The 25,992-nt window shown below is 44.8% G+C and overlaps 1 protein-coding gene across 13 annotated transcripts; it reads left to right on the top strand.

The window, feature by feature from the left end:
- Positions 1 to 5,441: 5,441 nt before the first annotated feature.
- On the top strand, positions 5,442 to 24,163 carry TPM1 (tropomyosin 1). Of its 13 annotated transcripts, XM_032446847.1 has the most exons (10): positions 5,489 to 5,753; positions 6,423 to 6,548; positions 6,733 to 6,858; positions 12,735 to 12,868; positions 14,110 to 14,227; positions 14,346 to 14,416; positions 15,228 to 15,303; positions 15,838 to 15,900; positions 16,171 to 16,240; positions 23,232 to 24,163. In XM_032446847.1, exons 1-10 carry the CDS (start codon positions 5,640 to 5,642, stop codon positions 23,312 to 23,314), a joined length of 981 nt encoding a protein of 326 aa, XP_032302738.1. In that variant the 5' UTR covers positions 5,489 to 5,639; the 3' UTR covers positions 23,315 to 24,163. The 13 variants fall into 13 exon arrangements, with proteins under 13 accessions (XP_015727781.1, XP_015727782.1, XP_015727785.1 ...); XM_015872295.1 differs by lacking the exon at positions 6,423 to 6,548 and having other exon boundaries at positions 5,442 to 5,753; XM_015872296.1 differs by lacking the exons at positions 6,423 to 6,548; positions 15,228 to 15,303 and adding an exon at positions 14,664 to 14,739 and having other exon boundaries at positions 5,442 to 5,753.
- The last annotated feature ends 1,829 nt before the right edge of the window (positions 24,164 to 25,992 follow it).

Genomic DNA, 25,992 nt, shown 5'->3' with positions numbered 1-25,992 from the left:
AAATTGAGTAAATGTTGATAATCAAGCGTTGTGATATAAATTTTTCTTTTCCCAGAGCCAGATTCCCATCACCTGTGCTATAGTGTTTCTGCTCAGCTCAAAATCTCTAGACTTCTTTCTACTTTCCTAGGCTATCAGTCCTGAGCAGGTAGTTTGAATTTAGGCTGCATGAATGTGGATGTATTTTCTTTCATGCTGTCCACATTCAGATGGATTGTGGTTGTATGGCAGCTTAAGAACTTCCACAAAACAAAAAACAAAAAAAGCCCGTGGCTGAGGATGAACATTCACATGTACAGCCTAGAAGAACCTGCTGGTTCACTTAGAAGAGCTGCTTTTCTAGCTTTCACCTGCTGTGAACTTAGATGTATGATTTCAGGAAATTCTTAAAATGTGTTCTCAGTTGTGGCCAAGACAAGGGAGGTAGTTGTCTGCCCTGGTATGTCTGTAATATCTCCTTTTGTACTATTGGTATCAAAGGGTGGACATCAGAAAAATCATTGGGTGTTGTGGCTATTTCTTCCATTCCTGCTCTACCCCACTATTTACTGTCATCATATGTTGTTGTGCACATCAGGAACACAAATCTTTTAAGGATCTGTAGGGTAACTGTTCTACCAGGAGAGAATCTCCAACAAAACTGCAAAGCTATACTCTGGTACAGCTTATAATCACATAGACGTGGCAGTAGATGCTACAATGATAGTGTATTTATCTATATATAGCTCAGAGTACTGGCAAATGGGCTTCTTAACAAGGATGGAGTTACATCTTCTGAAGGCACTGTCCGGGACAGTGGATATTTCAAGAACTTTTTTCTCACCTTGCGTTCAGCAGAACGGAGTCTGGTATCATTTGACACAGTGCAATTCAGAAGGAAATCCCCTGTACTTAGTGCCATTTCTGTCTCAACACAAAGTTATGACTGAGCCCTTTCACCAGGAGCAGATTACTTCCTTTTGCATTTGTTGATCCACCCTTCAGCTGGGCATTTTGGCATAACCCGCTAGAAGCCTTTCCCCCCGTAACATATTACTTGCCCTTTGCTGTGACCTTCCTCTTTAGCATTCTTTTCTCTTTCACATTAGCATGCTTTAAATTGAAATGGACCGGATGCTTTTTGCAATACTATTATTTTTAAGTATCAGATGAATGGAGTTGAACTCAATTAAGTGACTTCCATAGAGATTTAACCGAGTGGAGCACTAGCACAGCAATGTGTAAGTACAAGCAGTTTTTAAACAGACTACTTTTCTTTATCTGGCCTATAACTATCTGAACCTCTAGAAAGAAGGATGTGGGAAAACATCATAAGTGAGTTTTTTTTGGTTCTTTTGTTTGCTTGTTTTGTTGTTGCATTTGTTTTTGTCTCTGTTGCTTGATTCTGCTTTACTACTTCCAGAGAATTAAAGTAGTTTTGGTGGCTACCAGTTAAGCAAACCTCCCAGTTTTAAAATGAAAAACAGCACAAAATACTGGGAGACTCAAATTTGCTCAGCTGAAAAAGAATTAGAGTGAAAGGAGCTGTGCAGAAAAAGACCTGAGATATTTTAGGACCCTTAGGTCATGAGTTAGGTCATGAGCTCCTTAGCATTTGCTGTGGCATCTGAATAGACCCTTGGATTACAGATCAGGGCAGGTGCAGAGGGCTGTACTATAAATACTTTTACCCTTAAGGAGTTCACAGATTTCATAGTTGCCTTGTTGAATGACAAACTGAACAGAAACATGTTAGTTCTGAAAGGGAAGAGTATCACAACAATTTTGGAAGAAGAGATTTGCTTTCCAACAGGTCATCTGCCAGTTCTTTAATTTCCAAAGCCAAAACGCTCTTCACACTTCCCTTAGGAATACTACGGATAGCCTTTAGAAGGTTACAGCGTGCATTTCGCAAGTGTGAGTGGCATGTTCAGGGGTATTTCTGTACTCATTTGCTGCCCTCTGGGCATTGCAGAGAACTGACCAGCAGGATTCCTCCCTTCTATTTTCAGTCTTTCTGTTGCCTTATGGCTAAGTATATAAATGACCAGTTTCTTCAGGGGAGGCTTTGCCATTTCCACACTTGTAGAAGTATTGTCCCTTGGCTCCCTTAGTGCAAAGTTCTTTGAGATCCTTACAGGATTAAATATACACTTGTGGCAGTAATACCTACTTATTGATTCAGTACCTATGGCTGATAAGCCATAGCCCTGTTTTTCCCTTTACCAAAATAAACCTTCCATTTTTAGAAAGGCTGCAGAGGGCTCGGAAACCTTTTCAAAATGTGTGTATTTTATTTACATTTGTGTCCCTGTGGGGGAACACTGTACTTCTCAAACAACTCATGTAGTCTCATGTGTTCATTCTGACTGACCTAATTCGAATCCTTCGTCATCTTTTAAGAGGCATGTTTTCACAGAACTGGAAGAACCAGTTGCAACATGAAGTTAGGTGTCACTTCCTGCATATTCCCCACCCCCCAAAAAAGAGGCAACTCCGACTTTGTTAGAGTCTGTCGGAAGGATTTTTCCAAGAGAGTCCACCTGCCCTTTCATATGCCATCAACATCTCTGTTCAGAAATGCCTTTTGCTGGTCCAGCTGTGAGCAGAAAAGCAGATTCTTCTCAAGACAAATTCTGCCTTTGTCAAGAGATCTATGGCGTGGCAGGAATATCATGGTAGAAGCAGATTATGGCCTCATCCTTGGAATCAAAATTGAATTGTTGGGAAGCCTGACATGCCACATGGCTTACTTACAGGAGAAGTAGTGAACTAATATATATAGTGTGTGTATATATACAGATGTATGCATGCATGGCTTATGTATATGTATTGCCAGTTCTTTGTGTTGGCTGCCTTGGTGTTCTAAAGAGCCTGATTTAAATAACAGAACTCAAAACCAGTGTAGGAGGTGCAGAACTGAGTAAAAGTGCTGCTGGGCTGTTTGTGCACCATTTGTCAACAAGAGAGATGGGCCAGCAGTGGTGGGGTGGCCATGGGGGAAGCAATGTTTTATCAGACACAGGGTTTGTGCTGCCTTCTTTTTTCGGTATACAAAATTAATTTGTATACAGTCTTTCTTCACATCCCAATTAAAAAGGGAGTGACTATACGAGCTATTTGATTTCCAAACCTATCTCTTTTTGCCAGCTGGAAATTTCCAAGCAATTCATATTGTTAATTAAAGGTAAAGCAGGCGTGCTTATGTGTGTCTATACTTTTCATATCCTCTACCCCAGGAAAAACAACAACAGAAACATCAGCCAGTTTAGCCCTGTGGATGCAGAGTTGTCTTTGACTTAAACAAAGCTCATTTTTGGACATTTTCACGCACATGTGGCCTCAGGATTGTATTGTGCTGTGGTGACGGTGGCATCTTCCAGGCATCTCTTTAAAAGGCATCCAGTTCCTTTCCTCTTCCCCATATCGTATTTTCTCATGTATCCCAGAGGTTCCCATGTCATTGTTAACATTCTTGTAGAAAAATGGCTCTGCACAGGAATTCTTTAGGAGCCTATCAGCACCACTCCCAAATTAGCCAGACAGGGACACTGTTTGTTTAATTTCACAACATGCACTTACCCAAAGGCAAAGAGCTGCCTCGCTGGATTCCCAGCCACAGAACGTTTCTAAAGGGATTTTTGGTGGCAGTGGATACATTCTCCTAAAGTAGGGACAAAACATTGATGTATTTAACAATTACTGTCTAACTGTTGAACAATATGTAACTAAATGCCTTCTAAATATTCACAGCACTTTAAAAGGCCCTTGTGTTGTAACTGGCCATACAGTAAAAGCAAGATAAGCAACAAGAACAAAACCGTGCTTAAGAAGTTGCTGCAAATAAGTCTGCAGGCTTTGTCAGTGCTGTGTCTGGCATTTTCACCCAGCCTGTGCGCTGTTGTTTGTATTTAGGCAGGTCTAACCAGTATTCATTCTTTTTTTAACTGATAAGGATTGTGCCGAAAAGTGAGAATTTCACCCTCTCCAAAGATCTCACTTGCAATTTTTACTGCCTTTACTGTTACTTTACTGTTACTCTGAGGAATCTGTTTTAAAGGGAATACAGTAACAAACCATCTTAGGGATAGGAATAGGAAAGTTTCTCCTTTGCAACACACGTGTCCCGGAGACTGGCTGGTGTGAATGCTGTGTGTGTCAGGGCTGCAGGCACGCTCCGGCCGTTCTCAGGGGCAGAGGCAGATAAGCTCCGCTCAGAACGCAGTGGGCTTTGCTATCTGGCCGCACGCAGCCGTAGCTCTGGTGCTGTGACTCTCTGGGCCGTGCAGGAGCTGCCCCACGACCCGCTTTGCCGACCGCTGCCCCTGTTTGCCCTGCAAGCGCAGCAAGCCACGAGCCGTCCTGCCGCGGTGACATCGGCTCAGCAGAGCCAGTGACGGCACCAGGGAGGAATTTTCTGGTGCAAGTTGTGAGCTCAGACAAAGAGGCTGCTTAGTTTTCTCTTTGTGCAACCAAATCCTCGGGGCTCGTGCACGTCCGTGTGCTCCCTGCGCTGTAGAAAGGAGCGTGCGTGGTGGTGGCAGAGCGTGTTGCATCTTGCTCAGTGTGCTAAGGAGACAGACATCTGCCACAAGCGAAAATCGGTTTCTACTTAATTACATGGTTTGTTAATTGTTCTCCCGATTGCTCGTCTCTCTTCGCTGCCTCAGTTTCTCACTGGCGGAGGGTGCGAGGCACGGTAGCAGCCGCTCCGTGTGCCGGCTTTCCCCGGGCTCCGCTCCTCGCGGCTCCGACCGCTCCGGGGAGCAGCTGTGCCCTCGCTCCCCTCCCTTTAACCCGACTTCGGTCCACTAGAGGAGCGTGGTCGGCTCGGGAAGCTCTTGTGGCCGCGGAGAGCCGTGCCGTGCCCCAGCCTCTGTCCCGAGCCGGCACTACCGCTGCGCTCCGGGTGCCCGGGCTGCCGGCCGCTCTCCGTTCGCCGGGCTGCCCTCCCCTGCCCCGGGGTGCGGAGATGGACTCGGGGCGCTCTCGCTCCGGGTGTGCGTGCACGTAACCCGTTGTTGCCCCGCTCCCCTTCTGCTTTAAAACAGATTCATTTCCACGAGTGGGGGCGGCTCCGGCACCGTCCTGCTGCCAGCCACCCCGGCATCGCACACGCCCTGAGCGGCCCGCACAGGTCTCTGTTCCCGTTCCCCGCTCCGAGTCTCTGCCCTTCCCCCCTCTTTATTTTTTCCTCCCAGGAGTAGCAGCGAAATGCCCCGTCTTGCCCGCTTAGAACTAAGAACAAACCTCTCCCCCGCCTTACCTCGCCCGTCACATCCCATATATAGGCATATCCACGGTCAAAAGGCGGGCGGCAGCGAATGGGAGAGCCGAGCCGCTGAAAAAAGCCGAGGGGGAGCGAAGGAAGGGAAAGGGGTAGGGACAAATGGAGGAGGGAGGGGAAAAAAAAAAAAAAAAAGCCCTTTCCAAAAAAGTATTGGATGTCCTGAGGAATGCAGTCAGCCCCCTGGGAAAGGCCATATCAGTGAGGCTCTCCCCGCCCGCCTCCCGCACTCCACCGGCTCCCGTCCCGCACTCGTCGGCCCCAGCGCTCCTCGGGGCCGCGGCTCGGATTCGTCTCGGGGCTCTCCCGCCGCTTTCCCTGCTCTGATTTCGGCTGTACTTCGCGCGGGGACGCGCCCTAACCCACCGCCGCCATGGAGGCCATCAAGAAGAAGATGCAGATGCTGAAACTGGACAAGGAGAATGCCATGGACAGAGCCGAGCAAGCCGAAGCGGACAAGAAGGCAGCGGAAGAGAGGAGCAAGCAGGTCTGCACCGAGCCCGGGTGTGACTGGTGCCAGGGCACATGTCTTTCCAGGCGATCTCTTTCTCTAACCCCCTGTTTTTTTTTAACGTACCTTACTGTATTCTTCCCCACCTCCCCCTCCATTGCCCGAAGAACCGATTGAACTACTGAAACTCCCCTAAAGAGTTTCATTCTGATGCCCTATGGCTGGAGGCTCCCAGGGCCATGCAAGAGACGTGTCCCTGCCCCATCCTGCTGGGTGGGGGTCCTGGGACAGCTGCATGGCCTCCGTGTCTTTGTCATGGGGGCATGGCTGGGGGGGGACTGCCTCGAGCAGCTGTTAGCGCTGGACAGACATGCTGTGATTTGACAGACATGCTGTGATTTGACAAAGGACTTTAAGGTTTGTGCCCCCCACCCACAGCACTGTCCAGCAGACTTGTCCAGTTCTAGCTGCTCCCCTTCTTTCCAGATGTGTCCCATTTTCCTGGCCTGCTCCAAGCCACCCCCCATCCACCCCAGCACACATGGGGTTTTATTAGTTTGGGGGTCGGAGGCATGGTGGTTGTGAGTTTCTTGGAGATCCTGGAGAAGGCCAGAGGAAAGGAGAGAGATTTAAAGATGACCTTCCCCCTTTTCAGAGCCCAGGGAGAAATGTATCTGTGCATTGTATTTCCTCTTGTGCACCTAGCTAGAGGATGACATTGTGCAATTGGAAAAGCAATTGCGCGTGACGGAGGATTCGAGGGACCAAGTGCTGGAAGAGCTGCACAAGTCTGAGGACAGCCTCCTCTCCGCAGAGGAGAATGCTGCCAAGGTATCGTGCCCTTACCGTAAGCACAGAGAATCTAACTGTCTCTCCTTCTTTCTCTCTCTCTCTCTCTCTGTCCGTCTGTTCTGTCTCTTCTGCACTCGCACTTCTCCCTTTGCACGGTCACATTGCCTGCTGCACCTTTTCCTGCCTGCCCTCCCCTCTCCACCACCTTCCACCCGTGTCACAGCTGGAGGACGAGCTGGTGGCTCTGCAAAAGAAGCTGAAGGGCACTGAGGATGAGCTGGACAAATACTCCGAGTCCCTTAAAGATGCACAGGAAAAGTTGGAACTGGCTGACAAAAAGGCCACAGATGTAAGTTACCCCTGTCCCACCACCCCCTTCATACAAGGAACAGGCATCTCCGCTGCACAGGACAGCCAGGACTCCCACCAGGCAGCGCTCACTGGGCGTGCTTGGCTCAGGCTCCTGGCACCTCCTGGGCAGGGAGGTGGGCAACACAGCACTGCCTCCTTGCATGAGATTTGCACATTGTCCGAGACATTGATTGGGTTTCTGCTCACTCAACACGTGCTTTTTGTGTGTACTTGCTGTTGTTCCATTTGCTGTGGATTGTCAATCCAGACGATGGGAAAAATAGCTTGGGTTGGAACGGTAGTGCTGTGATAGTCGATGAGACAAAAACAGAGCTGACAGCAACTAGCTCTGGGAGAGGGGCAGCTGGGATGTCCTGTAGGTCCCACAGATGCAGGAGGTTTAAGGGCTGCTGGTTATTTCTACAGGAGAGTTGTGGACATACATGCATTAGTTCCGCTACCAGAAGCTAGTTGGGCTCATTCACTCATCCTGCAGATGAAGTCCCTTCTCCTAGTTCTTATTCCTGGAGAAAACGGGGATGATTTCACATCTCAAGGAAAAGTTCAGTCTTGCATGAGAGAAAACTGGAAGATGATACTTGCTGGGTTTGCAGTTCAGAGGACAGGGATCTTGGGAGCAGGCTGGGGGATATATATAGCTCAGCACTTTATATGGTAATAGTGCAAGAGCTCGTGTCACTCCCAGGCCTCAGCCCACCCACCTGTCCGCCCCTGACGTGCGTCTTATTAATGTATTACACTCATGGAGCGATGCGAGTTTCCTGTTCCTGCAGATAAGGCCCGGAGCAGTGTGGCTCCTACAGTCCAGCCCAGTTCTCTCCAAATACATCTCGGGTCCGAATTACAGGACACAGTGAAACCGCAGCGCTTCCAAAGCCATGACCGACCTTTTCCTATAGCACAGCTTTCAGAATTGGCCTCAAAGCCAAAAGGAGTTGTCACAGTCAGAGCAAAGCGGAGGAAGGATACTTCTAGAAAGGGAAACATTGCTGAAGCCAACTTGGCATCAAAGACAACATGCCTTTATCTTTACTTTTAAAAAGAGCAAACCATAGAGCAAAGCAATTCAGTTGTGTAGTTTTGACAGAGACCTCAATAATAAGCGCACGTAGGGATGAGAGAGGGGCTCTGTGTGTAATGTGGATCAGATGTCTCTGTTCTGAGCGAGGCTGTGCGGAGGAGAGGCACTTCCTAGCAGGGCGCTTATTGGACTCGTTCAAAGGAACCGCATAGAGATCCAGGGGAGATATTCCTTATAAGGAAAAGTATGCAGACTATTTGGGAATCGCCGAGGATGAAGGCGAGAGCAGTGCTACCAGATTCCCTGCCTGAAAAGCACGATCCCCCCCGACCAATCCCAGCGCTGTTTCCCTTTGCTGGAGAGCAGCGTCTGGGAGCTCGTTGGGACGGTGCTCGGTGCAGCCACCCTCGTGCGGAGAGCCCGGCTTGAGAGAACGCTGTGCTTGTTGTGTGTGCGGAGTGTCAGGATGCTTTGGGGCCATGCGGGGTGTCTTGGGGCACCGCAGTGACCCGGGGTTTGCTCGACTCGTTTGGATAGTTCCGAGCCCCAGGACAAGGGCAGAGCAGGGCAGGGAGCGCCGCTGCCGAGGCGGAGAGGCGTTACACGGGATGAGGGAGCAGCACGGGCTGACTCAGCGCCGGGCACGGCCTCCGGGCCCGGGTTCAGCCCCGCACCTGGCGGGGCCGCATCCCCCCTCCCCGTGCCCCGGGAACTCGCCCAGGCGGCATCGCTGTGCCCGCTCAGCCGGGGCGGTGCAGGGCTACAGCCGGGAGCGGGGCCGCCGCCAGAGGGCGCTACCGCCCCGCGCCCACCTGGCGGCCCGTCCCCACGGCCGAGCCTCTCCCCGCCGGCCCCGGCCTCGCCCGGCGCCCGCCCCACCCGGCGCGGAGCAGCGCGGTTCCCCGCCGCCTCCCAGCGCCGCTCCCCTCCCGCTCGGTGCCGCCAGCCCCGCCCCGGTGCGCGGCCGCGGCGCGGAGGACTTCCGGGGCTGGGGCGGAGGGAGGGAGGCGGCGCAGGCCGGTGTCGAGGCACGGAGCGGGTCGGAGCCGATCGGACGGCGCGGGCATGGCGGCGATGAGCTCGCTGGAGGCCGTGAGGAGGAAGATCCGCAGCTTGCAGGAGCAGGCGGACGCCGCGGAGGAGCGGGCGGGCAGGCTGCAGCGGGAGGTGGACCAGGAGCGGGCCCTGCGGGAGGAGGTAGGGCCACGGGCGGATCAGGGCCGCGGGCGGCAGATCCCCGGCACCGCGGTACCTGCGGACACGGCTCAGCACGAGGGGCCAGGGCCGGGCTGCGGGGCAGCGGTGTGTGCAGCTCTGGGCAGGTGTAGGCAGCACAGATTGCTGTGGATGTGGGTCTGGATCTGCATGTGGATGTGGGTGTGGGTGCCCGATGCAGCACAAAGCTGATAGTGCAGTTGTTTGCCTCGCTGCTGACCTTGGCATTGGTGGCGGCTGTAGCTTTGTTTTTTCTTTCATTGAAAGGTAGAGTGCTCTTTGTGAGCGTATCTACAGAGTCTGCAGGAAACTCGTGCCAAATAACTGATTTGTTATTCGTGTTCTGGGCAGCGAGCTTATAAAAGCAGTGTCTGGTGTTGGTGAGCATTCAGAGCTGCTTGACCAAAGGAGCACCGTGTGTGACTCCTCTCTCCTGCAGCAGTGAAGCAGACCCACAAGGAAGTGCACATACCCTTTTTGTTGTTGTTTGAGAGGTCACATCACAGGGCATCACATCATGGGGCACAGCTGGAAAGTGGGTCCCTACAGGCAGAGAACTGCTGGAGAGAGTCCAGCGTAGGGCCATGAAGGTGATGGGGGCTCGGAGCTTCTGCATTGTGGGGAAAGGCTGAGAGACCTGGGGCTGTTCAGCCCAGAGAAAAGGTTGAAGGGAGATCTGATCAGTACTTAGGAGTATCTGTTGGGTGCGAGTCAAGTGGCTGGGCTGGGCTCTTTGGTGGTACCCAGCAACAGGACAAGGCAGTGGGCAGGAACTGCAGCACAGGAAGTTCCGTACAAACATAAGGAAAAACTTCTTTACTGTGAGGGTGACACTGGAACAGCCCAGAGAGGTGGGGAGTCTCCTCTGGAGATATTCAAAACCTGCCTGGATGCTTTCCTGGGCAGCCTGCTGTCGGGAGCCTGCTCTGGCGAAGGGTTGGACTGGGAGATCCACAGAGGTTCTTTCCAACCTCTACAATTCTGTGATTTCATGATTAACTTGTAAGGGTTTCTGTCTTAAAGACTGCTGGATTTGTTTTCTAAACTACTTTCTGTGAGTGAAGAACGCCTTCAGCAACATACATAGTTCTAAACTAGGTTAGTTCCCGTGTCCCTGCCATGGGAGGTGCTGGTGACACCTCTGGACGCAGCAGGCGCAGTGCTGGAGGGCTGACTCCCCACTTGCCTGTGAAGTTCTGACGTGAGAGCCTGGCCGTGGGGTGAGGCTTAGCATCCTAAAGGGTAGTGTCAGTCAGTTGCCTGCAGCAGGTTTACGTGGATTGTATGGAATCCTGCAGTGTGTTTGTGTGGCACAGTTTTTGTTTGGAGAGGATCAGCCCTTCAGTGAACAAATGCAGAAAAACGAATTCATGGGCACATACAGAGCTGAGCTTCTTTGCTGCTGCCAGCCTTGCACTGGTATTTTTTTTACTGTCACAGCTGTATTTCTGCATGACTGAGGGAGGCTGTGAGAACATGGGGCGAGCAAGCTGAGGTGTGAACCTGACCCTTCCCTTAGTGCAGGGCTGTACGTGTACGGCATGTGACCTCCTGCTGCTCTTGGTGTTTTTTTTTTAAATTTTATTTCTTCCTGTGCAAGGAACAGATATGCAAACAGTGCAAAAGCTGAAACTGCGGCCAAAGCATATCACAGTTCACTACTTGTGGTTGTTAAACCAGATGGGGAAAGGTTCGGGGTCTGCGAGCGGCAGCCATTGCCTCTACAAAAAGTCTGTGGCTGTGTCTCACTGGGCTGTGACTGCATCTTTCTAATATGGTTGTCCTTCTTCAACTGTATGATTAGCTGGAAAACAGTCTTTCTTACAGCAGTAGTAATTAATGCGAAATTGTAACATACCCATGTCATCGCTCATGGTAAAAATATGTGGTGTCTGAGTGCTGTGTCAAAAACGCAGGAGGTTATATTTGCTATGGGAGTGCCCCTAATGTCACTGGGGTTCTTTCCTTCCTTGCCATATAAGGAAGAAGTCCTGCTGCACGGAAGGGTGAGTGGGGCCATATAAGGTTGGTTGGTGAAACCCACAGCACATTACTGGTGGTGGAGCAGGAAGTAAGAACTCGAACTTTAGTCACCCAGTGTTTCTAAGCGTATTCTGTGTGCTTATCGTGATGAGAAGTCTTGACATGATAATAATTAACTCGTACTATTACAGATTTCCCAAGGGTAACGTTAATGAAAGGACATAGATTTCCACCACCACCCTGGCTGCTTTGTTTCTCTAAAGGTTCAAATTCTTTCTGTTCAAAGCCTGAAAGCTGCAGGTTTGGAATGCCACTGCTTGATTACACAGCTAGGAGAAGATTTAATGTGCAGGCTGAAATGGAAGTGTAAGAAGGTTGTCTCCTCCACTCCTGGCTCAGTGTGCTCGCTCCTAGTACCCATTAATGTTCAGATACATTTATTTGCTTCCCAGATGCTGGTGTTACTGCTAGCAGCTCCAGTAGCAGTGATACTGCTCTCACTGAGGTTGTTTTATAGTGCCTAAGTTGTTCTTACCGGTGTTAGGCACAACTGGTAGTAGCCAGCTGTATCTGAGTACCTCAGAAGTAGTAAAATGAGCAAATATCTGCAGTTCCTTAGACATTTTAGAAAGGAAAAGCATCCAGGTGCTACTTTTGGTGGGATAGATTTCCTTGTCGTTTTTTAATCCTTCCCCCCACTGGCAATTCAGATTTGCACATCCTCACACATAGCGAGATCATTTGCAGTCCTGATTCAAAATAGCTGTTAATCTTGGAAGCATTAACTATTTAGATTAATAGTTATTTTGTGGCTTTTGTGCTTTCTTCAGAAAGAACTAACATCTAATAATGGAATGATCAGGAAAAGGCTGGTATTCTGCAACTTACAGAAATGTTGGTTTGAAAATGTTATAAGCAAAAGCTTGTAATAAGAGGCAGAGATGTTGTGAGTGTTGTTATATAAAAGAATAAGCAAAGATGTTGTGCAGGAGAGATGGATCTGGGGGAATTCTGAGGGTGGCAGCGTGGTGGGGGATGAAATGTTTTAAGCAATTGTTGTTACCAGGACCCTTCCAAGATGTAACTTCTGCTGGTACCTTGTTAGCTGCTGAGTGTTTTGCCTATAAACAAAAGTTATGAGTGTTCAGGTGCCTAAATGCTCTTATGCTGTCCCTGTAGGAGCTGTCTCATTGCAGATGCTGATCTAAGTATGTTTTTGCACTCCTGCTTTGAGCTCATTTTATGGAACCCAAGGTAACATAAGTATTTGTGATCTAAACGTGGCAAAAGGCATAAATAATGGATTTCAGGTAATATGTAGGGGTTGTGATAGTTTCTGCTGATTTCCTAGGAAGGAAGAAAGGATGTAATTGGTTTGTGTCTGCTAATAAGATAACATATTTAGGGAACTGTGCTACAGAGAGCAGGCCTAGAAGAATTATACATAAGTTGCACATTCCTTAATCAGCTTAATAGAAAAGAAGCATCAGAAAGACATGCACATCTCTGTCTATGGACTTTTCAGTGAATGAAAACAGAAGCCATTCAGTAGTACTAGAAGGTACATGGGGTAATCCTCTGCAGAGGGTCATGCGTGCCTTGTTATGATCTAACTTCTGTTCTTCTGTGCTTAGGCTGAGAGTGAAGTAGCTTCCCTGAACAGACGCATCCAACTGGTTGAGGAAGAGTTGGATCGGGCTCAGGAGCGCTTGGCCACTGCCCTGCAGAAGCTGGAAGAGGCTGAGAAGGCTGCAGATGAGAGTGAAAGGTGGGTGAGGTTACTCTTGAAAGCGATTAGGTGGATTGCCTGTATGACGAAGGTGGTAATTGCTAGGGTGTGGGTTAGGGAAATAAATTAAACCGCTCCTATGTCTCTATGCATATGTAATCCACTCTGCCTTTGGACTTCAGTCACACAGTCTTCAGTCACAGCTTGTCGATATGGATGTCCAGAATGCACACATAGGTTTAAATGCTTGTCTGAGTCTCAGTTGTAAAGAGATAAGATAAAGCTGGCTGGAGCTTTTGTTATATCATACTGCTTCCTGGGAAAAACTGTTGGACCCAGTCCAGACCTCTATTTGAATGACAACTGATAGAGGTGATGTGTACTCATCCTGTCGGGTGATTCTTAATTGCACTGTGGTTGGAAAATGAACCAGCGCTGGAAGAAGCTTTGGTTCTCCTGTTGTTAAGATTTGTACACAAAGGTGAATGAAGGAGAAAGATCACATAAATTCCATTAGATTTAGACTGGAATTTCCATGTGTATTTAGGAATTCAAGATTTGCTGGATTTAAATGATGTCTTCTACTAATGCAAATAGTATTTTATATAACTTTCATAGTACTTTTTGTCGGGAAAGAATCCAAAGTATTCTGCAAATCTATTTCTACCTTGCTGACAAGAATTTGGGTCAAATCTGTGTGGAAGGAAGAGGCGATTCGCTGTACTTCTTACAGTGGTGGAGTTTAATTTTGCTTGTTTAGAGCACAGAGAGCTTTAGGTCACTGCTTTAGGAAGAAGGAATGTGGAAACTCATGGGAATTTGTTTTCTCATAAACACAGTATCTGTCGGTCCTGCAGGAGTTGGGGGGTGCTATATCACAATGAATGTTAGAAAGGCAGGTGTCTTCAGTCACATTATTAGATCTTTAGAAGCAAGACCATTTATTTATCTTTCTGTTAGAACAGTTTTCCTTTAATTTAAAAGAAAAAAAAGTATAGTCAAGTGGTTGAACTTCTGGGTAAAGCTGAACCTCATGAGGCAAGAGTTAAAACAAATGAACTTTTCTTTCTTTGTAAGTCATGCTGCTTTTCCTTTAAACTTCTGAGGTGTAAATACACAGGGTTAGATTGTGGGTGTGAAGAATCAAGTGCCTCTGATGTGCTTCATTCATTGTAATACATCTGCCTGAAAGTCACACTCCAGTCAGTGGTAGAACTGAGGATTAACTGGCAAGCCCTGAACCTTTTATTTACTGGGTTGGGGTTTTTTTTGTCTTTCAGAGGCATGAAGGTCATTGAAAACAGAGCCCTGAAGGATGAAGAGAAAATGGAAATCCAGGAAATGCAGCTGAAGGAAGCCAAGCACATCGCTGAAGAGGCTGACCGCAAATATGAAGAGGTCAGTTTTGGGGCACAGGGAACGGCCTGAAGCACTTTACCCACACTTTGGGTTCTAGGGGATGGATGGTGTTGGCTGCAATAAAATGATATCCATGATTGTTTGCCTGTGCCTATAGGTGGCTCGTAAGCTTGTGATCATTGAGGGTGACCTGGAGCGGGCTGAGGAACGTGCTGAACTATCAGAAAGGTAAGTGTGCAATTGCCCCTGAGATGCCTGTGAGGTGCTACAAGACAGAAACTGTAACAGCATGGAAACATTGGCAGTACACTGTGTGTTCAGCTCAAGGCTATGTTTGCTCTTTAATGGTTGAAGTAAATGGTCGACACCAAAGTAAATATGTTTGTGTGTGTGCGCGTGGGTTTTGTCACTGCATGCTGTACCTGCACACTGATTTTGTGAATGGCTTTTGTGCATTTCATGTGTTCACTAACAGCCAAGTCCGACAGCTGGAAGAACAGTTAAGAATAATGGATCAAACCTTGAAAGCATTAATGGCTGCAGAGGATAAGGTACTGATACTAATAAACAGTTTTTAGGTTTAACTGCAACCCGAGTCTTTCAGCTTCCATAGCCAGTTAGCTCACTCAGTAGCAAATAAATCCTCACTATGCTCTCTACTCCCTTGCATCTTGCTTTGGTTGTTTTCTTTGGTCTCTTTTTTGTTAATTCATTTTTTACCTTTAAAACTGATCTCCTGTGCAGCCAAAAAGAAGCTGAACTGTCGTATTTGTAAAAGCTTTGTAAATATTTCTGTGTAAACCAAAGACTGTAAATAACTTATGGCTGGCCATTGTTGAAATGCTCACTTAAAATGGAATTTGGCATCACAAACAATTGCTTTCAGTCTGTGATGGATTCAGCTGCTTTTAAGGCTATTCTTTTGCTCTGTAGTTGTTTCATTTTTCTCTATCTTTTCCCCCTTTTTTTTTTCTTCTATTTCTTTTGCTTGACTGAATCTTCCATCCACCCCTTTCCTGCCTTCCTTCCGAAATAACAGCAAATGTGCTGAGCTGGAGGAGGAGCTGAAGAATGTCACCAACAATCTCAAGTCTCTTGAGGCTCAGGCTGAGAAGGTAGGCTAGAGACTTACATGAGAACATGTTCCTTATGCTGGCCCATGGATTGGCCTTCTGGTTTGTTTGTTTTTTTTAATATGCTGATCAGTTTTCAGCATTTCAGCAAGGCCATTCATTAGTAGAAGAGTTTGGACCTACAGTCAAATATGTATTGAGTAGTTATCAGAACCTAGCATTCCTTCTGGTTCCACGTAGGTTGGTATTATTTGAATACATCTTTTATTAAGTAGCCTATAAGAGTTAAATATTATTTATAGAATGTGGCACTTATGTGCTAACATTTAATTTCTCAAAATACTATTCCTCTTCAAAAATGTAATTTTCCACTGTGTAGTGTTGGAATATAACTTCAGGGGAATTCTGCTTTTGTAATAAGTTGTGTGTGATCACAGCGGATCCACAGTGATAAGTGCAATTAATCTTGTTAGGCCCATATTACTCCCTTTTATACAGTTGATCTACTAGGAGACAGGTGTTTTTATGTTTGTAGAATACCTGGTCTAATAGCAGTGGTTTTCTTTCTAATTACAGTACTCGCAGAAAGAAGACAAATACGAAGAGGAGATTAAAGTTCTAACTGACAAACTGAAGGAGGTAAAATTAGAGCTGTTATGTACAACAGATCTTCCAGTACAGTGTTGATTCTTTTAATATAAACAGTACTTGAATTCTTTAAGAATGAACATGTCTCTTTGGGGACAGTTAATTATTGGATATCTCATAAAAAGGAGCATCACCTTATTGTTCTATTTTAAATCTACGTCTTCTCATCGTTCTTTTTTTCCTCCTTTGAATTATTGCTCCTCTATTTGTAAGTAGTATGTGTGTATTTCCTACAATTGTTTGTGTTGATCTTAACTTCAGGCTGAGACCCGTGCTGAGTTTGCTGAGAGCTCCGTAGCCAAGCTGGAGAAGAGCATTGATGATCTAGAAGGTATGGATCTTTGTTTCCTGCACTTACTAAAGAGATACAGGTCTTTATTCTCATGGTTTTATTCACTACCCAACACCTACTCACCTAAATTGTCCAGATCACATAAATGGGTCTACTTAAAAAGTAAAAAAGGTAAAATGATTTCCCATTCAAATACATTGATAATTTATGTGTTTCTAGTGAAATGTTTTGCTCTCGCCTGTTCCTTTTTCTTTGATGTTCTCAAGACTTTTCACTTCTTTTGCTTTACATGCTTCAGCTTGGAACTATATAAATATATAGGGTAAATTATGAGATAAATAGTATCATGATACTAAAAAGCTGGTGAAGAGCTCTGTTAGTTTTCTAATAGTTAAGAATGTAGCAAGCTGAATTAATTTATGTTCTGATAAGGGCAGGACAGAACAACAGTGACTGGTTTTTAGTAGAGCTAATGGATTGTATACCGATTGAGGAGGACACCTTATTTACATTCATGGAGTTTAAGGTTTTGATAAGTCTTTCAGAACTGCAGCTGAATGCACTTTCTCCTTCCAGGGCAAATAACTGAGCAGTTTGGTAATCAAAGTTTGTATGGAGCTTCCTACTTCAGTGTGCTCTATCAAGTCTAGGATTTTATGCAGTTTGATTACTTGGCATGGCAGACTTACACGTAAGGAGTATGAAGTATAGCTAGGTAACACGTGGAAAATGTGTGGTCACTGTTTCAGGAAGCAGAGAAGAAAGCTAAATTCTTTAAAGAGTTAGCATCTCCTAGAGCCCTGTTTTCAGCTCTCCTATCCATGGTACGGGTTTTTGCTGTTCCCATGTGCCTTTCTTATGAGCACTGAAACAAATTTCCAGGACAAGGAGGCAGATTTTTGCTTCCCTCCTATGCTTTGTTGTATCCAGATCACAGCTTGTCCCACCGGCAGTGCAGTTAATGAACAGAAAACTATTTGCTCTTGTTTTTTATTCTTCCTTAATTTTGTATTTTGATGTTGTTTTTTCATTGTTGTCATGTCTGCCTCAACACTTCTTTCTGTGCATTCCTACCCTTTCCTGCTGCTTTTGGATGGTATCCCACACCACTGCCTTCTCATTCCATCCCATGACCACACTCTCATTTCCTTGTGCACCTCTGCCTTCCCTTGGGGACCGTTAGATGAGCTGTATGCTCAGAAGCTGAAGTACAAAGCCATCAGCGAGGAGCTGGACCATGCGCTCAATGACATGACCTCCCTGTAAATTTCTTTACAGCTTGTGCCTGTGCCTGCTTCCCTGCCCTCATTGATTGTGTGGTTCTGGCTTTGTGAAATTATACTCCCTTGTAGTGGGAGATGCATTACTGTAGTGAGGTTAGATGTACAAAATACCATGAACCATTTATTTACCGTGGCAGAGCGTGGGTGTGTGTCGTGCCAAGCCTGGTAAATACTCATGGTGATTTTGTAAGCTAATCTATGAGCTCATGTGTGTTTTATCAGTGTGCATCAGCGATCCTTATATCCTGTGGTTGCCATTTGTTTGTAGCTCTGCATTTATCCTTCTAGTTGACCTCTGTTCAAGTATTTTTTTATCATCACTTTGAATTTGCTAGAAATTACTATCTCAACACATGCCGCATTCAGAGGGTGTTCTTCTGCCTTCAGTTTTATTCTGGCAAAGCTCTTACATAAGTTTCAGAAGGACTTAGAATTAGCTCTGTTCATAATTGTAGATTGCGTTTGTCTTAAATTTCCTGAACTGCTTGAATTGAATTCCACTACAATTCAATTTTCAACTGCTACCACTAAATTACAAAGTGTGGAAGGTAAAGACACTTTGTGATTTAGAGGCAGAAAGGTGACAACTGAAGTGCTGGTTGTTCGTATGTATCTTGTGGAGGGCAACAGTAATGAATTTAAATGCCAGAAGTGTGATAATGTCAGCTTCAGCTAGTAGGGACAGCACACTGGGGGTGGGGGAAAAAAACAGAAAGCAATCATTAGTTAGGAGTGTGAGTAATCCTTGTGGTGTCTGATATGTACCATCTTTTCCTGCATTGACATAAAACTGAACAGAGGTCAGCTATGCTAAATCCTCCTTCCCATGCTCATCCCTTTCATTTGCACTATACATTTGGCGTGGGGAGGAAGAGATTTTGCTTTCTCAAGTGCCTGTGAGGTGTGACGTTCAGTTCCAGCATTTCTTTTGAAGGCTGGTGCTTTCAGCAGGACTGCAGCTTGGCTCAGAGCTAAATGTGTTTTGCATGCATCCATATTTTAACTGTTTCCCTCTTTTTTTCCTTTCTAATCCCTACATTTCTTCATTACCCCCCTCCCACTCTTTTTATGTACCAGCACATCTGCATTTGCTCAATAGCTTTTTGAACAAAGGGTGGTTTTTTCCCTCCTTTGTAACAGAGGTTACAACTTGTTTTTGTTGGTTTTGTTGTGTATTTTTTTTTCATTTGGGATATTTGCAGATGGAAAACAGGCTTTCAAATGTAGCCCTCTGGTACATGAGGAAATTGCTATCGCATTCCAATCCCAGCATGGTGTGGCATTTCACTAGCAGTCATCCCGGCATGCTGGATTTTGCTGTGCTGTTATTGCTTCTTTTGGACTTCTTAGTGCACTTTTTTTTATGTCCTACCTTATCTCACTTTTTCTTTTTGTGCAGATAATTTTCTTTGCTTCACTTCTCCAAAGACATCTTCATCGGGTTGGATAAAACATCTTTCCAAGCTTTTGGATGTTTCATGGCTCCCTGTCCTGTCTTCTAGCTTACTTGGCTCTATCTTTCTGGCACCTGTTTCAGAACATGCTCTTTGTGCTCTATTGTACAGAAACTCTACATCTCTAAATGTAAAATAAACATCCCAGCTGTATTCCTTTGGCTATCCCCTTGCCTTTAATTTATTCAAATAGCTATTTTAGTTATTAATAAAAAAATAAAATGTTGTGTGGGTTTTTTTTTGCCATCAGAGATTTTGTTTTTGTTCATGTTTTGCTTTTTTTTAGTTCCCCCCCCCCCCAACGCTTTTGCCTTAATGTTAAAAATGCAAAGGCAGCGGTAGCTGTCTGTGGGCTGAGAATACCCGTTCTTGGTATTTGGGGTTAATGCTGACCCGTTGTGCTCTCTCTTTCTCAAACTATGATGCAGTTAAAATGACAAATATAGTGGGAATTTTCTCAGTTGTTATTGTTGGGCCAGCATCTGCAGAGGCACTGCTGCCTTGGGGTCACTTGGTCGTGGGATCTTGCCTGAGAGAGCACTTGAGCCCTTGACTTTTCTCTTTACATTTTCTCCTCTCTTGATGTTTCAGACTTTCTGCTTTCATGTAAATGTATTTGTTCATCAGGTTAAACTTAAGACTTAAAGGGACAGTATAAAAACTTCAATATGTTTTCCAGAAAGAAGCGTTCCCCTCTTCCACCCCTCGATTCCTCTGCAAAGATTTTGTTTGCTTGCTTTTTTTTTCTCCTCATGCTTCTCTTGAGTGGCAGGATGTGATCTAAGGTTGAGCAGGGAGACTTCTGTAGCTTTCCATTCTTGTGCTTAGCTTAGATTTCTGAGCTTAGACTTCTCATGTATGAAAAATGTTTCAGAATTGGAATAGGAAACTTTTTGTGATTAATGTAATAATTAGGCAGATCTGCTGCGGTGTCAAACACTGATTCCAGATTTGGAAGCTCAGACATTTGATCACCCATCATTTATCAGCTCAGCCAGTGTATGTTACACTACAGCAAGCCCAGCCTCTTGTTCTCCAGTTTGTTTTATTGTGTCCGTAGTGGTTTTTTCCTCAACTTTTTTCTTAAGAAATGAGGAAAGTAAAATCCAGGGTAGAAGCCTAGTAATAATTAATAAGGTGGAAATCTCATGATCGTTCTTAATACTTAACTCTTCCCACCAAACATACACAGTCAGCTGTCTTCACTGTAGGACTGATGGATTGCTGGACAGAGTATTAGAAACAGGCAATCCAGTGCGTTTATCCAGATAGCTGCACACACGATTCATAGCTGGCCCATCTACACTGATGTTGACTGTTCTGGTTCTTCAGTGTAGCGTATTTCAGTACCCTGTCAGCATTGGACATGGCCTGTGCATTGCTTCATACATCCAACGAGGTTTGGCTGTGTGTAGGAAGTAGTGTGTGAGTGTTTTTGACACAAGTGCAGGGCTGGCTCTGACACTTTGTTTGCCTGGCCTGCATGGTATACAGGGGTAGTTCTGCTGAGGCTGAGCTGCAGGGGATCCGTGCCAGTTGTCAAACACCCCACTCTGCCTGAGGTGGCTCCTTGCAGAGACCTTTGTCTCTTCCTCCAAGTAAGGTAGTTGTGACCTGGCCACAGCTGTGTGAGTAGTTAAGAGCTTACGGTACACTCACAAAACGCTTTCCACACTTGACCTGAGATTTTTAGTCTCATTTTGGATGTTGAGAAATACTGGAAGACTGGAATACATCAAGAGAGTGATTCTCTTGATGAAGGTAAGCATCAAATTCTTGATTGAAATTCTGTTGTCGTGTTTAAATAACAACTAAATACGTTGTGCCAAGCAAAATGGAGTTTAAGTTATTTATGAGGTCTCTGTTTTTTTTTCATGTATGTCTTAGTGTCTAATGTTATCCTCATAAGAGAGACAAAAATTCAGGTGTTGCTGGTCCAAGCATAGTCATATGAACTGTGCCCTGCTCCCATTGAGCAGGCTGTGGGGAGAAGTGAGTTGTTGTCACTCGGTGCAGGCAGGCTCTGCAGAGCAGCTCACTGTGCACACTGTGCTGTAGCTGTGAGCTGCTTTGACCAGATGCTGTGGGGAAGAGGATTTCTGTGAAAGCTGCTAGGAAGCTTGTGGAAAAGAACCACTCATTTCCTGTAGCAGAATAATCTGGGATCAAGAAGTTAGAAGTGCAGACTCAATCTAAACTGTGGAGACCAACACAGACAATTTGAGGAAAAATAGTCAGAACCTCTCAAAGTTTGCTTTCATTCTGCAGAATGCTGACTGAAATTCACTGTCACAACATTACAGTGGGTGTTCTTTCTGTCCATAAAAGTGAACCATCCTGTTCATTTTCACCGAGTGTTTTGGAGTTGATTTTTTTAATGAGGTACCACTTGACAGTTTGAGGATACTGAAGTGTGTTTATACCAATAAAAACCGTATATTTCGCTACTAGAAGTAACGTTTCAGTTGTTAAATTCCATGGTAGAAGTATAATGAGAATGAAACCCAAGGGCAGTTTGTGCTATCAGCATCTCTCCTGCCATTAGTTAGATTGGTTTGGACACAGTTGCTTTCTGCCAGCTGTCAGATGAGGTTCCACCACATCTTGAATTATTCACAAAGAAAATTGGCACTCATAAAACCAATCTGCCATGCATTGTTTGTAGAGATTAAAGGAGGACGTGGCTCTTCTAGGAATGTAGCCATAGCTCTTCTACTCGCATTTGCTTGTTGCACAGCTGTTCTCTATAGAGAAGAGGTAGCCAGTCCATTGCTGGCTGCAATAGCCGTTCCTTGGAGTGGCTATTTAATTACTAGGATTCTAGAAACAAAGGTAAAATGTTTCTGTTACTGATCTGTCTGTGGTGTGACCAGTTTCTTTATTAACTTATCTGTTTTCTCTGTCTAATCTGTCTTAATTCTGCCTCTTTTTTTCCTTCTAACCTGCTTGCTGCCTGTACAGACCAACTCTACCAGCAACTTGAGCAAAACAGTCGCCTAACTAATGAACTAAAGCTGGCATTGAATGAGGATTAAACTGTAGTGTGACTATGTTGATAACTTATTTTAAAACTGCTTCTTCCAAAAGTTCCTCGAGAATGAATCAGTAAAAGTAGAAATGAGCAAGAAACATAGAAACTGACTTTTCAGGCCATTGATTACGTGGTATATTAATGGATTAAATTCTGATTTTGTTTTGGAAAAGTACTCTGTTCCTTCTGATGAGGCTTTTGTTTATCTGTATGCACACCTACATTAGAGGAGCAGTTTGCTCTTAATTTGACTGTGCAGTAATAACTTCCAGTAAAAACTCAGAGGACTTAACGAGCAGTATTCAAAAAATGAGAGTCTTTCTTGTGCATAGACCCACCTTTTTGATGGTGTCAGATTTGTCCCTGAGGGCTTTACTGGAAAAAAGGGGAGAGGAGAGTGTTCAGGATTCCTGTTCCAAAAGCAACACAAAGTTTGCTCACAGCTGTTTTGCTATCTGGACACTTCACTGCGCTGATTTTGGATAACTATTGATTGGGCAAAACCAAAAGCCATTGACCAAAAGAATAAACAAACAAAACAAAAAAACAATAAAACATGCTAGGAATGGGAGCTCCACCTGAAAATACCTGGTCAGTTGTTTAAAGGTATGCTTGCATTAGTGTGAAGTCACTGTTACTGGAATCTGGTAGGATGCAGTTCTACAGCATTGTGCTTTATTATTGTACCATGTAAGTGTGTTGAACGGTAGTCCTATAAGAATGTGCATGCAACATAAAGCTACTAACTTCTTTTATTTTTTTAAGCCATAGAAGAAATACATTATTAAAAATGACTTGACTGAAGGGAGATTGGTTTTAATTTCTTGTTTGTTCTTTGGAAGTTCTGAATTACACTGAATTTAAAGTATGGATCTCCAAAGAAACTAATTATTTTCTTCTTGCCCTGCTTAAAAACAAAGCAAAAACCTAAAAGCAAACAAACAAAATCCCGCCTCCGTTCCCTGTCCTGCATTCTTGCATCAAAGAGCTTCCAGAACATACAAGAATCTCATCTGTTCGCAGTGCATTTTCTTAGCAGATGCACCTGCAAACAGTTCTAAAGTTGTATTGCCTGCTGTTTGTTGTCTTAATTTGAAATTCTTTCTAGACGTATTCTCTGAGGGTATCAGTATTTATGATCATGCATATTTCTCACCTTCCGAGCCTTTAATTAGAAATGATCACTGCATGCCTTCATGTTCTGAGAATCGGTGCCTCTGAAGAACTGCTATTCATGTTTTGATTTTCTGATCCCACAACAGAGAAAGTGGCGCATGCCAAAGAAGAAAACCTTAATATGCATCAGATGCTGGATCAAACTTTACTGGAGTTAAACAACATGTGAAAACCTTCTTAGCAGCAACCACATTGTTATTATTTTTACACCTGCTTGCCGTGAAGCCCCATAAACATGTCTTTATTTTAGTTTCACCACAGTCACAACAACATCAGCTAAATTATCAGGCAGGGGTCAGGGAAGTACCAAAAAGGGCAAGCTGTATGCGGGTTAAGCTATTACATTATGGTTTAAATGTGCCATTTCCCAACAAAATGTTACCTACACTTTGTAGAGAGTTCAGAGATTGGAATGCTTAGTCTTTGGAAGAATCCTGGCTCTGTCAGGTAGCGTCCCACCTCAAGTGCCAACCACAGTTTTGAACAAGCATGATACATCCTCAAAAAAGATCCAGCATAAAGGGTGCTATTTGGATCCAAAAGCTCTGTAGGGGCTTTTATTTGATACCCAATGAGTCAGGACTTGTTGAGCACAGTAATTTATTTTTATCAGCATTTTACTGATCTGTGAGGATTTGGACTTCGTGCCTTCGATTTCAATAGAACGAAGGCTGTGTGGTCAACACAGTAAAACAAAGGCTTATGAAGGTTTTAAATTGTAAACTTGCAACTCGTTACATAAGTGTAGGTCAACATTTCAGCTTGAGTATTCCTTCAATTGTATTTTTCATGTTCAAATGAAAGATTCAATAAATTCAGGAGAAAACACAAATTTGGAAGAGATTGTTTAAAATGTATTTTATTTGTGTGGAGCTTGGGGAGGGGGTGGAACTTACAAATCGATATTCGCCTCACTTTATTTTTCACACTTTCTTTTGAGCAGTTTTAAAAGTATACCTGTATGTAAACATTGTATAATGATATGGAATAAAATGCACATTTTAGGACATTTTTTAAATCGTACTCTCCTGTGATTTTTCATCATCCTAATGTCTGTATTGCTGTGTAAAACGTATATATTGGCACTGTCTCACTGGGTACATCGTTACACATTGGTTTTCAGTTTCCCCTTTGCTTTTAAGCTAGCATATAAGAAAAGCAATGAAATGCAGTGGTTTGGACTTAGGTGGATCTGCAGCTGCTTAGGGGGGCCATACTGTGAGAATCTATTCCCCCCCCCCATCACTTGATTGTGTTTCCAGATGGATGCAGGCAGCGACCATCACTCAAGGGAAGACAGACATTAAAGTAAAATGTAAAAGCAGTAAAAGCACTGCATATCTTTCATAATAATTTTCACCCCTTCTTTTTCTTTAGTACATCACTGAAAGCTGATGCTGTACATCCTTCTAGCAGAAAGGAGCTTGGTAGGAGACAGTTATAGATAGCCCTCCAGATCATCAGAGGATCTCCTTAGCAAGCAACTGAAATCAAGAGGCTCAGCAGCTTGTGTAGCAGTGAAAGGGTAAAGTTGTACACGGTGGGGTCAGTTTAAAGGGGAGTCGTAGGGTGGTGGGTTTTGGTGGGATGGAGGAAGGGTTGTTTTGTTATGTTTTTTTATTTTGGAATGAAAGGCAGAAGTTTGCAGCATTGCAGGCCTTCATTGGCTGCTGTGAAGTCAACCTGAGTGGAAAGGAGATGTGTGGCTTCACATTCCCATGTAAGTAAGTGCCTTTGGGAGGCAAAATAAGTGTTAAAAGGCTCTGGTAGTGCCTTAAGCTTCTGTTGGAGCCTGACAGTCTAAATCTCCAAATAACAGATTTGCAGTGGTAAGTTATACTAATCTCATTCCTGTTTCTTAGCACAAGGATAAAATGATGGATAATTGGGCTCTGAACACTCAAGCTCCCAGCTTTGAGTGGCATTGCTGGAGTCAGTAGGGCTGTTTGCAGCAGCAAACGCTATGCAAAGTAGGTGGTAGTTTGCAGGGCTGGGCCTGAGGCTGTGCTGGGAGCTGATCAGAGGAGTTCCTGGCTCCTGGCTATGAGTCTTGTATGATTAAATGTGCTGCCTGCTCCACTGAATAGTGTTTATGATCCAGGATCCGTGCTCAGGTCCTACATGATGTGCCTGAGTGAGGTCAGACCGTTTGTTCACTGCTTTTTTGTTTCCTTGGAGATCACAGACTGCTGTGGTTTGGAAAGTGTGAATTCATCTCTTGCTCTGTGTAACAGTAAGGAGAAAGCTGTGGGTTCTGTGATCGTCTCCTGTTAGCAGGGCAAGTGTGTGCATATAAGGAGATAAGAATTGATCTGAAAAAAATGAGTCTCTTTCTAGAACAGATTTCCCCAAGCGTACTGCTGCAGCTGATGCCATAAAGCTTGGTAATAAGCAAATAAAAGCTTTCTGGCTCCAAGGAAAGCTGAGGGGAGCAGTGAAAAGTGAAACTCCAAGTGGCGATTTTGGCTGACTGATTGCCAACAGACATAAATGTGTGTGTGTGTATGTGATAATATTTATGTATTTGCTGGAGCATGGAAATCTCTTTCTGGCATATATTCCAAGCCTCTAGACATTGCAGATCCTTTGCCTGCAGTGCCCATCACACACAACTCACATGAAGCTGGGAAATACAGGCCTGTAAAATAAACAATTTGACCTTTGATTTAACTCTGTAACAAATGGGGATTTCTTGCTCTCGCAGCTTCTTTGTCAGAAATGTGAACTATAAAATACATTAAGTGGCAAAACTATGCTTCATTCAGTGTTCCCCAAGGTAAGGATCTTGATTTGGAGTGTTTCTCTCTTTTTTTCTTCCACAAAGAAGCACATTTAGCTATAAGGTGT

The sequence above is a fragment of the Coturnix japonica genome, chromosome 10 (assembly GCF_001577835.2).
Source record: "Coturnix japonica isolate 7356 chromosome 10, Coturnix japonica 2.1, whole genome shotgun sequence".
NCBI lineage: Eukaryota > Metazoa > Chordata > Aves > Galliformes > Phasianidae > Coturnix > Coturnix japonica.
This window is presented reverse-complemented; position numbering and strand designations above follow the sequence as displayed.